The sequence below is a fragment of the Topomyia yanbarensis genome, chromosome 1 (genome assembly GCF_030247195.1).
Source record: "Topomyia yanbarensis strain Yona2022 chromosome 1, ASM3024719v1, whole genome shotgun sequence".
In the NCBI taxonomy this organism is placed as follows: Eukaryota; Metazoa; Arthropoda; class Insecta; order Diptera; family Culicidae; genus Topomyia; species Topomyia yanbarensis.
Window position 1 is genome coordinate 53,559,270 of NC_080670.1, and position 14,459 is coordinate 53,573,728.

The 14,459-nt window shown below is 40.4% G+C and overlaps 1 protein-coding gene across 1 annotated transcript in view; it reads right to left on the reverse strand.

Moving 5' to 3' along the window:
• LOC131677632 (uncharacterized) overlaps positions 1-14,459 on the reverse strand; it is a 326,970-nt gene that overhangs the window by 279,416 nt on the left and 33,095 nt on the right. The window contains exon 2 of the mRNA XM_058957528.1: positions 6,486-7,109. Coding sequence (XP_058813511.1) covers positions 6,486-6,662 — 177 coding nt within the window. The 5' untranslated portion in view covers positions 6,663-7,109. The remainder of the gene's footprint in view (positions 1-6,485; positions 7,110-14,459) is intronic.

Here is a 14,459-nt window from a genome sequence, read left to right on the forward strand (position 1 = left end):
AGCTCCGATCATCTAATTTCGGTTTGTATAGCTGGACCTATTTCTCCAGTGTAGAGGCTGTGTGGCATCCGGCGAGTTTATGTGTCACAGCCAAGAATTGATCCACTGGGCCCTGCTCCCACATCGTAAGAGGTGCCTGCCTACAGGAGTCCTCAAGTCTCCGTGTCGAGGAATGAATGGGTTGCAGGACTAAAATATGCCAGTAGGGCACGAAATGTCGTGGTTACCCTTGCTGTGTTAATCGAATCCCTGACACAGTTTGACGTTTATTTCTTCACTAATTGTGGGATTCAAGTGACGGTAATATCTCCAATATCCATTTCGGGGTTCGCTATATAGGCATGTTTAGAATCTTCCTGTTGCTGTACAATAAGTGCTGGTGATGAAATATATGTTGCTATTATCGACCGTGGTTAGATGTAACTCTCTGCTATGACGGTATTATGCATGAGTGCCCTCTACGAAGCGAGATTGGCGATATTACCCAACGATTGAATCTCCACGTAACTTGGATGGGGTCGTGCATAAAACAAACTACTACTAGACTAACTAGCAGCATACTACGAGTTTTCTCCGCTTCGAGTTATGTGTGCTTCTAGAGGAAAGCTTCGATGAACTTTCGCACTCGCTAGACTCAAAAATAATGTAGAAGAGCTTGTAGAATCGTAGACGCTGAGACGGATCGGAAGCATTTAAGTTGGCTAGCGAAGCTTACAGAAATTCCTTTCGATCCACTGAACGAAATGGTTTGAAATTCCTCTGCACAAAAGTCTCAAGTCTCGACGAAGCAAATAGATTAAATATGCTACTTTCGAAATCGGCTTTCAGCTCAGTTTGATTAGAACTGCTAATGACAAATACAAAGTACTCAGCTGTCTTTTTGACACACACACTTTCCAGGCTGTACGGAAGCCATCACCGACGACTGTCTCTGAGTTCTTTTAAGGTTCTGATTCTTATCTTGTTCGGCTTCTTTTTTTGTTGTTAAGACATTCAATTAGCTAGGGTGTGAAGTATTTATAATATAATGAGCCATAGGACTCAAGGATGAGCGAAACGGTGAAGATGAAAAGTTCAGAAAAGTGAGGAATAGGGTCATATGAGCAAGCTTGAAGTTTCTCGGGGACTTAACTCTTTGTCTTCTACCGCAGGAGTCAGGGTGTTTCGGCGTTTTTTCAAATGTTCGCACATGAGCATCGTATTCGTATAGGTCCCCGGGAAAAGATGGAATCGTTCCAGTTTTACTTCTGCAAGGATATTTTTAAAGAAGTTGTAGTATTTTTTACAGGTTTCGGTTAATGTTGTTCGGTGAAAAAATATAATGAAACTTTTTCTGTTCTCAACGTTTCAGCCTACTCATTCTTCGGCCATCCTCAAAACTATTTATTAAGTACAAAACTTCAATTAATTTGACAAGACATTTTTTTGTCTCTACAAGACCACTTACATTTAAGCCCGTTCGCCTCACGCTCGCGGGACTGTGTACACCGCATTTTGTTGAGAATCCCGTTGTATGCATAGGAGAAACTGGCGGCATCATGTTGTAGGTCGACTACGCTCTCTTCTCTCAATTGTATGTGAATAACTTCTTCTGTTAGTCTATTGGACTCGTTGTTGACTCTCTCTAATACATTTGTTTTGGAGAAATCAAAATGATGCCCCTGTTCCGTCGTGTGTTCAGTTAGACCCATGCAGGACGTTCTTGAGCATGTAGAGTTTTTATGTTGTGTTATACGCTGCTCTAGCGTCTGTGTTGTCTGTCCAATGTACTCCATATTGTCACAGAAGCCACAAGAGATACTGTACACTATGTTGGTTTGTTGCATTTTAGGTAGTCTTGCAACAAAATCTATTCCACAAGCGTGGCGGGAAATAATTGCAAAGGTCATGCCCAAATACGACCGCGTTACCTATGAAAAGGTAAAGAGCTTTAGAAGGAGTATCATCGCATAAAACAATCAAGTTAGGGAGTTTTTCTTGACAATGAAGTTGGTTTTGACAACGTGTCTTTCGAATTTATTTTCGAAGCTGCACAAGATCATGGAGTACTTTTATGTGCCGCGAGCTGTATACGCGCAATGCTTAGCAACTGACATCTGTGCTCATCGTAAAGACAAGTAGGGATAAGGAAAGATAAGGGTGTCTGTGGATGTCCTCACAACTTTTATGGAACTTTATCGCCAATGGCTTGTTGAATAAATTGAATGAGCTTTGGTTCCCGACATATGGTTTCGATGATAATTATATAATGATTACCGATATTTACAGTTAATCCAAATAAATATTAATCGTGCCTTTCACGCAACGACGGGTTACAACCGGAGCTCGTCCGTTGCATTCCTTTGACTGAAATTATTGTCGCAGATCAAGTTAAGTACATTGGGGTAATCCTTGACTCAAAACTCAATTGGTCTATTCGCATCGATTTCAGAATCAAGAGAGCTTGTTTGGGCTTCGGTTAATGTAGACGGGCTTTCGACAAATCTGGGGCACTTAAACCCGGTACATTCAGCGGAACTACACAACAATTGTTAGCACAATACTAGTATATGGGTGCTTTTTGAAGAGCAGAAAATGTTCAAAAACACCCTGAGTTGAAAAAAATTCACAAAAACCAACAACTCAGGGAACGAGTTTGGGCAGCCACACGACCCGCATGGAACCTGATTCCTCGCCGGCACAACCTTACGGTATTACTTCGGGGAGGTGTTTTATATGTGCATAGCACACACTTCAATCCAACTACTTAGTAGTTGGACTCCCTTGTGCCAATCGACACTACGACTCGGCTCCCTTGTTCTACTCAGCACCACAACTTCCTGACCCCTTTGGCTCTCTATCCGGTGCCATTTATCACCGCAACTCCTTTAAATCCACCCTTTTCGTGCCATATAGCACCTTTTCTTCGTTAAGTTTCCGACTTGTTCGCGAACTACTCGGTCTTGTCCCCAACCGTGGTTACTCCGACGAAGAATTCCCCGGCGAGAGTAGTTCTCCCGAAACCGAGCTAACCAGCCAGATGCCGAGTCAGTTCGGCGATTCCGGTGGAGCAGAGCGTCCGGTTCGCTGGTGCCCCGACGACCCACGGCGGCTGGTGGCGTCTCGTCGCGGGCTACTCAATCGAGTCCCTTGCGATGAATCTAGCTTACGCCGACGCAGAAAGTTTCCCCGATACCGATTTCTTTTTCGTTTTTCGCTATATTTCTCTAGGGTCAACCGATAGAGTGCCATGGTCAGTCCGGCGAATACGGGTGGAGCGTGGCGTCTGGTTCGCTGGTGCCCCGACGACCCATATCCCATGCTGTATCGCAGTCTATTCAACTAGTCCCTGGCGGTGAATCTAGCCTATTCCGACGGAGTTTCGCTGCGGTGATTGCTCTCCCGAAACCGTTGTTAGCTGTTCACCACGCCATGTCCGCTGTAAGGCAGTTATGGTATGCGTTACCACTGTGTGGATCTTGCTTATGTCGTTTGTCATTCTGTAGACAACATTATCCGGGTTTATGTCCTTCCCGTTTCGAGCATTTCCCTAAGTGTCGCTTCGAACCTCGGACATTCGAAGACCACATGCTCCAGTATCTCCTCGACGTTCTCACAATCCGGACACAACGATTACGTTGCGTGCCCGAACCGATGAAGATAATTCCTGAAGCAGCTGTGGCCCTACAGGACCTGTATTAGATGGAAGTTCACCTCACTGTACTTTCTATTGACCCACGTCGAGAGGTTTGAGATGAGCCGCTAGGTCCACCTTCCTTTCTCCGCAATGTCGCATTACTGCTGCCACCTCACCGTCAAATCAATTCTCTCCATCTTCCTCGCGTTTCGGGTTTTTCTCCGATTGTAGCACTCGATATAATCGGAGAAACACCTCCACCAGGTTGATACAGATGGGGATAATCCCGGCGATAACGCATACTGCTTCCGATGATATTGTTCTGAACGCGCTCGCGACTCATACGGCCATTAGCCGTAACATCCTGTTCAACTTTTCGCGGTTCCACTTGGTTTTTAGTGACGCACCCCAGGCGGGAACCCGATTTCGCAGTATCGATAACGAAACAGTCTGCTTCCTCATCTCCCTCATACCCGCGCCATATAAACAGCAGAGTTCCGTCGCACTCAACTGCGAGAGAAATGAGTTAACCACAAAATAAATTTCGCCCATTGCTGGAGAATAAAATCGCAGACCTGTCTTAGACCTTCAGTGTGCGAGTTGGAAGAGTTGACCATCCGGAAGCGGCGCTAGTGCACTGAGTGCACGCTGCTCTGAAAATCTAGCGAAATTCAGTGGGTCATTTGCGCGACTTCCAGAGGGTTAATCTAAGTGAAAATGGAGCTTGATCTTACACAAGTTTCATACATACAGCTACATCATACGAGACAAGTAGTACTAATAACGTTCAACTCCTTAGCCGAGACAGAAAGCTTCGTAGTGAAGAACAATATGTAACATGATGTTAAATATGAAAATGTCAAAGCCAATATCCCCGTGAATATGGATCTCGATCTAACGGAGATATGGTTCATGTTGAAGTAGTGGATCCGTCTCTAACGATACTTGAAGAAACTTTTTCCCAGGCCTTCTCAACGGTGTTCGGGTTGTGCGAATGCGGCTGAACCAATCTAGACCGTCTTCCCGTCTTGACAGCCATGCGCCAAAACAACCAACATCACCAAACAGCCTTCGACATCTGCGGATACAACACAGGCAGCCGGTCAAAAATATATGTCGGACAAACAAGATTTCACGGTTTCCCTAAGCCAATAATTAACACACCTAGAGAAGAAATAAACAAAAAGAAGGCGGTTATACCAAAGACACACGAAAACATAAAACGCACCAAACATCTAACAGCGAAAATCAAAGCTCCAGCGACGACGATATAGACGTAAACACGAGCGAAGGTAGACGGAATGGTCAGCAAGCGGCAGAGAGTGAATTTGATCATTGCTCATCACCAAGAAAGAAATTTAATGCAAGAATCGGAAAGCAGTGCACCCAGAATTGACGACAAAAATAGCTTTTTTAAATTATTTTTAATGAATTGTAGGTAATTTATTTCTTGATTTGTATATTATATCCAAAAAAGGCGAGTGAACTTTGTGGTTAAATCCCTAACAAATAAACAAACAAACAAAGAAAAAATAGTTATAATTGAGCGGATATTATTTTCACGCTATTTGTGAAGACGGTGAATTTATTGACTCACTTATCCTGGAAAATCTGAACATCGGATAAGCTCCTTCCCGTGTGAGTGAGTATTACAATGTCTGTCTAACACAGAACAATTTGTCCTACCAATTAATGCAATGCGCGAGCCATCTCGCTCAGTACAAAAGATATTAAAGTTCAACATATTCCCTCTTTGCCTTTTAAAATTTTGGTACGGCACCCCTTCATTGAAGAAAGCTATATTAAACACTACGATATAGGTAGAAAGCTGTCAAGCCAGAGAAGTTGTAAATTTGATGGTTTTTCGTATTCCTTTTTACTTAGAAACAAATGAATCGAAACATCGAATGAGGTTTGGTTAAAATTACCATATTTACCAGAATATTAATCAGTTTTATTCGTGGTAGTAAACAGATAAAAATTTAGAATGCTACTGATCAGCAAATTTATGTAATTTCGTACGCTTGTTTGGCAAAATTTTTCCCAACGTAATTGAATAGACATGCCTTGCAATACGAATTAGAAATGTTAAAATCACGCCAGCGAAAAATGATTCAATCATCCTAAAACAATGTTCTCACATCACCTACCCCGTTGGAAAACAGTCGAAAGCCACGACACGAACCCGGGCAACTTCAAACCCAACCATAGCTACATCCAAACATCGTGTCCGAAGAACGCCCGTAACTTCTTTCGTGGTGCGAGCTCAGCCAGCCAACCAGCCAGCCGACCCAACAAAACATATCATAGTTAATGAAAGCGATTAAAGTTTATTTATTATTTTCGCTTTACTAAACGCGTCATAGCCGTGATCAGCCCATTATGATTGAGTGAAACGGCAAAGCAATCGATTGAATTGTGGAAGCTACCCAGCGGCTATCACGATGCCGCGGTTGTCGTCGCGTTGTTGCCGGCGTCGCCGCCACCGCCACTGCCACGTCGCGTAGAAAATTGACCGAAACTCTGGAAAGCTATCGATACGTATCGATGGCCAGGTTTCTAACCGCGCGCGCTGGCGTGATTCCGCCTGCCTTTCGGTACCGTCTTCGACTGCATGTTTGAGTATTTGATCACAGAAAAAATGGAAATTGAAAAATATGGACCAAATTTATTACAAATCGCTATTATTCTGTATTAATCAAACTTTTCCAACAAAAGTTGAGTTATATTGGTGGCAAAATATCCATAAGATGCCCGACAATGCAACACCTAACTGAATGCACGCTGGAATTTATTTGTCTGAACTAAAAGTACAAAGATTTGAAACGTTTATTTTAGGGTTTTTTTTCGACAAAAACTAATCACTCACCTTGTAAACTTCCGAGAAGAATCCGGATCCAATCTTCTCCCGGATGAAGTCATCCAAGCAGTACAGCGCGGAGACAGCTGTACGCAGTGCCCGACAGGAGGGTCCAGTGACCGAGCGATCCGAACAACCGCTACGATTCAGTGGCGGTCCGGGACCGCTGTGCTGTCCTACGTTCATCGTTATCAGCTCACAATTACATCTACCACTGCACAATAAGAATCGCCTAACTTTCGCTGTTCTCCAAGTGAACACCACCTACCGAAGAAATCACTCATAGCTCACTACCGTTCAAACCCCATTGCTAGGGTATTAGGACCAACAGTCCTGTAGGTTATCACTTGTTCGTTTCTACTGCTTTCTGCCGACGATCCTGCTTTGTTGCGCTTTGTCGAAATATGATGCAACCTGACTCGGGCACTTTCAATCAGATTATACACCCAATCGCTAGTAGATGGGGACCCTACTATATGTAAATTCGATTATCACACTATAACATTACGTTTGACACTTCACTTCACTATCAGACCCGTTGTTCAACGATCTTTGTCGTCGGTTGTTTTGGCTTTAGAATCACACTTCGTTTGAGCCTTGAATGAGTTGTTTTTCACTGCTTGTCAGTAGATCCTGTGAATGAAACAATATAGAACAATGTTAGTATGCTAAGTAAATTTTCTACTTGTGACGTAGAGTGATAAAATTTTGAAATAATAAAATATGTAACTGAGAATCAATCATTTTTCAAAAATATCAATAACTTTGCAATTCTCGAGAGTGGCGCTTAAGCAGTCGATCAAAGTATAAGAAATCGATGTTTCAGTAGATTGTAGTTTGATTTCCAACAATTAAACAAAACAGAACCAAAAGAAAACAATGTGACATAGGGTGCGGGCCTTGATCCAAAAACATCGTTTTCCAAACGAATAATGAATGATTGTTTCCAAACTGTCCCTCTGACATTTTAATTACCAAACCAACACCTTTACAGATATAGAGCTGATACCAATTTTCAGACAAAGTACAATGGCCAACCTAAAAAAACTGGAAGAAGTCACCAACAAAAATGATTCTCGTTTATCCGCTATTATAGGAGCGCTTACAAAAACCATCAACAAAGGATACTACTCCTATCACGATTTGTATCTGTTGCCACCCCCATTTCGGTCCGCGCGATAAAAAATAAGCACTGAACGAACGAACAAATTTCAATGGCATTTTGATTGTTGTAGTAAGGGGTTTTTTTTGCAAATCGAGGAGCGCTTATCAATCGAGCGACTATCGTTAGGTGGATGACAGCTGAGAAAAAAAAACACGCAACCATAAATATTTGAGTACGTCAACTCAACGATTCCGATTAGATAAGGTATAAATTACCTGCGGAGACGGGACTCGAGGCTGATTGGATACTGACTTTGTATTGTGCTGACATAAAATAGGAAAAAAATGGACTGCTATAATGACAACGTAAATGTGCTTCGCAAAAATGTAGAGTGGTGTCAAATCTCATTAAGCAATATCCGGTCAACAACTCACAAAGATCTCGGGATGTCTGTCTCTCCCTTAATATGAATCGGGGAAAAAATCGCGTGAAACGTGTGCTGTTACCAAAATATTATTTGCTTGACAGGCGTAGATAGAAAAAAATCAATTTTTTCCTTCTCCAATCCTCAACGAAGCGTCATTCTGCGCCGAAAACGACTGTTCTCTGGAACTCTTCCAAAAATGCAGCCAACCTGCACCGTCGCTGGTAGAAAAAAGGAAAAAAAGTATATTCTGACGTTCGAGCTCGGCAAACCTTACGCGACAACTCGCTCCCAGCTGCCGATTCTAACACCAAACGATTGATGATTCATAGAATGCCGCGCAAGACTCGACTGTTGATATTGTTCCTGTTCGAATGGCGAATTTTCAACTATCGTCGGGGCAAAGATGATACACGAACGCCAGTTGAGTCTGATCGCGAAACTATCAGCTCACCGGTTCAGGTGTTATGCAAAGCAGTTGGGTCTCAAAACGTGGGTACTCAGATCAAGGATGAAAAATAGAAAAGTCGACATAAATTGGTGGTGAGATTGTTGCAATGTTATGGAAAAGCGCCCGATGCCTGGTCAGCAAGCTGCTGATAATGGGCTCACAATTGGAAGTGAACAGTCGGATAATCGATTGGAAATCGACTGCCATCCGCATATGCACAAACAAATCATTAGGCTGTCTGAAATTTATGTAATTTCCATCAGCATCCGAATATTTTCCTCTACTCTATAAGTGATGTAGGTATTCCAATTTCTTTTACGCGTCACTCGCACACCTATTTTCGAAACTTGGTTTCTCGCACCTAGAAAATTGAGCAATTACCTTCCACATTATCAGTAATGGCCAACGAAGAAACAATTGGGATATTCACGTAATCGGAACGGATCGAACCAACCGAGTGTCGAAACAATGGAAGTCATCTACTTCGTATGGTCTGTTCCACTGACACGTGGATCCGGAAATAGTTCGCGTTTGGTGTTTTTCCATACGGCATCAAAAGTTCATCGTAGTTGAAGTGTTTTATCATCTGTCACCGAATCGATTATTTTTATAGAGGAACTCACTCCAATTCCGATTGGAACTAATACAGGCCTTGGCCTGGTGGTTCAGAGGGTAAGGTAGTGTTATCATAAGCCAATCGTCGTATGTTCGAGTCCCATCCTGAAAAGATATTTAGTAGTCAAAAGAAACTACCCCTACAATTATCTTGTATATTAAGAATTGGCCTGTCTCCACAAGTTGAAGGTCAGCTTGCGCAACAATCCTGGTTCGAATAGTATCATACGTTAGACGGTGCCATAAGGCCATTTAGCGTAATGGACCTGATTTTTAGATGCGACTACACTGTGGATCATCTGGAAAACAGATATTTGGTATAATTATTTTTAACTTGGCATAATTTTGCGAAGTAATCGCGCTGAAGGTCATTTGGGATAACGGACAAGTGACATAATTATTTGTACCTTCAGGAAGTGGTCATTGAAATGAAATAGATAATGAAAACTTCTGCCTTAAGAAATTTCTCATTACGCTCGGAACAGCGGGTAGATGCTTTTCAAAGCAGTGATTCAATAACTAAAATTATTTGCTTATCCTTTTTTATATCATGAACTAGAATTATAAGTAACGCAATAATTATTCTCCAATTAGCCCAATTATCCATCTAACTCAGATGATAATTAACAGCATTATCATTATTGGGTAAACTATCTGTTTCTACACTGCTCTAGTGTTTGACTCGTAGCTAAGGTAATTCCGAGGAGATCACAGGATCCACTGAACGACGTTTTCGCCGACCCGCCATCGAAAGCGGCGGTCCCTCGCAAGCAAATCTGTAATCCACTTGTTTGCCCGGTTTACTTTAATCTAGGGACTATGACTTAGTTCAGTTAGCACGCGTGTCATTTGACCTATAGTGTGATCACTTCTTAAAATTATGCCAAATGCCCGTTAAGCCACATGACCTTGACTTTACGCGCAATTAAAACTTATGCCAAATGTTACCATTACCCTGCAGAAAATTTGTCAGGGTTGTCAATTCTCAAAATTATGCCAAAGAACCGTACCGTAATTCTCAAAATTATGCCAAATAATGACCCAGACCCATTTTAAGAAATATTGCGGAATGCTTATTGCTTCTCTTCAAGATATTTTCAAAAAAAAAAAAAAATGTCTCCAGTTTTAACAGTTTACTTCTTCATGAAAATCAAATGCTGACGCAAAAATTACAAAAATTCTAAAACCTGGGACCGGATCAATTTTTTTCTGGGACTTGCTGAGCGTAGCGTTTAGAATAAGCATAGATCTACCGGATACGCCATACTGAATAACCCATATATCCTTCGCTCAGAACGCCGGATGTTCCCACAACTATTTCAGAGGTGTAGCCCCATTACCACAATCGGTTTCGATCCGTACAGCTCTTTTTATACACCGAAAGACATACTTAAAATTCCTATGTAGACCTCCACGCGCTTTTGTCGACTTCAGGGTACATTTTTTTCCATTTGAAGCCACCAACCCAAACACCATAACATTAGCGGCGTACTTTGTACCAATCGATCTTTTGTTTGCCGAAAGAGAGCATACATAACGATCACTTCTGGGATTGAACACGAGATCGACGATAAGCATGATCTCGTCTGTTAACAGCACTCGACGCATAGCTCTCGAATGCGATTAGTTATCATGTGTATTTTACCGTGCCCTTAACTTCGCCCTGCAATCTTCCGTTCCGTAAAATCGCTGATCCAATGTTCCTTAGCTATTTTCCTCATGGAAGACACAGGACTAGCCCGATCCTTCCTTTTAATAGCCCGTGAAATCCGAACTATCCTTTCATTTCTCGGTCCAAAATTCTTCTTCTTACTGTCCACCGGGACACTTATACCGTGATTCAAATATCTTTTAGCGACATTTGCGCGTAGGATACATCGCGAATACGCTGCCACTTCTTAAATTAAATGGTCTGTGCGAAACATCAAAATTACTCGTAACTATTAATATGGGTACAAACATTCATTTCAGTGTTAATCGTCCTGCAAACGTGAAATGGAACGTATCTGCGTGTCGCCGTAGCTTATAATTTGCCTTTGCGATTGTCGTTTGTCTACATGCACTATCACTATCGTTGCACAGGAGGAAGCAACAAAAACCAGATTAAACTCCAAGTAACTCTTTGTGTTCCATTTGGGTTTTAGTTCAACTAAGCAATTTTTTAGATCGACCGGTGAAACTATATTCTGTCGCCCACAGTTTGAAGATTACACGGTATTTTAAAGTGGAAACTAATCTTTAGCGAAAATTTTCCTTTTGAAGTCTTTTATTGTACTTATTATTGTCGTCAAGAGTGAAGTTGATGAAAAAACGATCCTACCCAAAACAGCGGTTCTTGAATGAAAATGTTGTGCAATACTGTGCCTTCGTGAGGTGTAATATTTTTTAAAGGTCAGATTGGAGCTTAAGCTTACAGAAATCACCTATATTCAGATTTACCACCTGCGCTACTCCGTACTGATAGCATTCAACACATTAGCCTAAGCAAAAGTTTCGTTTTATAGAACAGCCTAAAACACATGGTTGAAAGTGATCGCATTTGTATAAAGCTTTCCATGTACATATCCTCATGCCCATGTTGTTTAGAAACAACGACGTTTTTAAACAGCTATCACTTTTGGTTTAGACAAGATTTACTCACAAAAACAAGTATGGCTAATAAATGTGACTATTTCCTTTCATAAGTAGTGCCTGTATAATAGGGCATTGCAAAAAAAATTTTTTTTGAATTCTCAAAGGCCCCCCCTCTCATATTGTGACAAATGTGAACGTAAACTCAGATGCCAAATTTCACATCATTTGGGCAATTTTAGACCCCCGCCCACTTCGCTTGAAATTTTTTGAAATTGGTACTACGGGAAAATATGGAGGAAAAATACATTAAATGCTATAACTTTTGAAGTAGCAATCAGAAAATTACAATTTATACCTATTTTGAAATGAAATAATCATAGTATTTGAATTTAGATATTCTTGTTTCTAGGAAAATACGGGAAAGCGGGGTGCTGGGTCATTTTAAACCCAAAATCCCATATTTCTAATGTTTTTCTGCTCCTTTATGCAAATTGTACATATTTTGTAGTTTTTCTAATGTGAAAAAATCTCAGAAATCGAACGGAACCCTTTTGACCTTAGTCCGAATACGAGAAGTTGGGGTTATAGGGCTTTTTGTCATTCATATTAAATTTTATTATTTTCTCAAGCATATATCTCTATTATTCTTCAATCAATTTTCATAAAATGTAACTTATTGAATGTGTAAAATTCTGAGGAATAAAACAAAAATAAAAACGTTAGAGGTAAAATTCACAAACATCAAACTTATTGATATTTACTTTACAAATCTCATTTTTTTCATTACTTGTCCTAATACCTCAACTTCCCCTATTTTTCCAGAAATGAAACTCACCTTAACCTTCTCATGTGATCCCTAAGCATATTTTACACTAAAAGTAGTAAATTAAATAAGAATTTTGTTGTTAAATGGAGTTAATATGTGCGATTTTATGATAAAAATGTGAAATCGACACTATATGTCAGATAATTTGATGTTTCTGAATTTTACCGATAGCGAATCTATTTTTGTTATAATCCTAAGGATTTTCCACGTTCAACAAAGTATAGTTTATTAAAATAATAGAGATATATTCACGAGAAAATGATGAAGTTTAATATGAATGACAAAAGGCCATTTAATCCCAACTTCTCATCTTGGGACAAAGTTCAAAAAGGCTCCGATCGATTTTTGAGATTTTTTACATTAGAAAAACTACAAAATATGTATGACTTGCATAACGGAGCAGAAAAATCATTAAAAATAGGGTATTTTGGGGTCAAAATGACCCAGTACCTCACTTTCCCGTATTTTCCTAGAAAAATATCTCCATTCAAATACTAAGATTATTTCCTTTCAAAAAAGGTATAAATTGTAATTTGCTGATTGCTACTTCAAAAGTTATAGCATTTAATGTATTTTTCCTCCATATTTTCCCATAGTACCAATTTCAAAAAAATTCAAGCGAAGTGGGCGGGGGTCTAAAATTGTCCAAATGATGTGAAATTTTACATCTGAGCTTGCTTTGACATTTGTCACAATATGAGAGGGGGGGGGGGGGCTTCGAGAATTAAAAAAAAATTTTTTTTGCAATGCCCTACTGTATAACTGCAGTTATTGCGATTAGTCAGATTGGAGTCCACTGAAACAGTGCAGCCAGTAGTAGTGCACGATAACAACGAAAAATTAAATTTTGAAATTTCTTCTTTATATTGTAATGTTATTAAAAACTGATAAAATCTCTCAATTCAGATTGTCTTCGACTACTTTTTCCACTCAATTGGACTACTGTAAATATTCTAGGCGAATTGTATTGACCATTAGAAGATAAAAATTTAACAGTTTTTAGCACTGCGTGGAAAGCTTCGATTCGTATGAAAAAAGTTTCTTGACTTCACCATCTTTTATGGAAAAATAGTTTTGGAATGGTTTGCATAAAGAAGTTGTGACAGTGATCAGTAATTGCCCCGTGCACGAAGAATCGCCTGCGAAGTCTGTCGAAATAGCAGGTTCTAAAGCGGAATGTACTATCAAGGTTTTGCTTTGCTTTGTATAGAGGTTGACAAAATAGAGGCACGACTACCTGATCTAGCTTCGAGTACTTGACTCTATTTCATTGAAAATTCTGGTCAATAATATGAACAAGTGTTCCAAACATTTTTGCAGGGGTAATTCTAAGCGACTTTTTCCTTCCTACATGATTCTACAATTCAAAACACAAGTTACAAAAATTACACAAAACACGCTATGCACTTATCAAGGGCAAATTCCAACGTGCCAGTACTGTAACAGACGCTACATCTTGGAAAATCTTGCGCGGAAGATACTGAGGAGAACCAGTTGCCCACTCATCTATAGCTACCCGAGCAAACAAAAACACAGCCTACTTTGTCACATTTTTGTACCCATCGATCTTTTGTTTGCCGAAAGAGAGCATAAGCATAGAACACGAGATCGACGATAAGCATGCTCTCGTCTGTTAACACCACTCGACGCATAGCTCTTGAATGCGATTAGTTATTATGTGTATTTTCCCGTGCCCTTAACTTCGCCCCGTAATCTTCCGTGTCGTAAAATCGCTGATCCCATGTTCCTTAGCCATTGTCTAAATTTATTCCCACTACATGATCCTTTGATATTCTTTGAAATGGGATCAACCCATGACAACACCATCAGAATAATCCAGTAGTCTCCAAATATAACCCGTATGTTGATAGGTTCATGGGATTTTGAAACCATTTTATGGAATCTTATTATGAGACTGTATCATTTTGGAGACCATGAGAAGTTGTGCGGGAAACCATTACACCCTTCAGCACCATTTTTTTTTATCA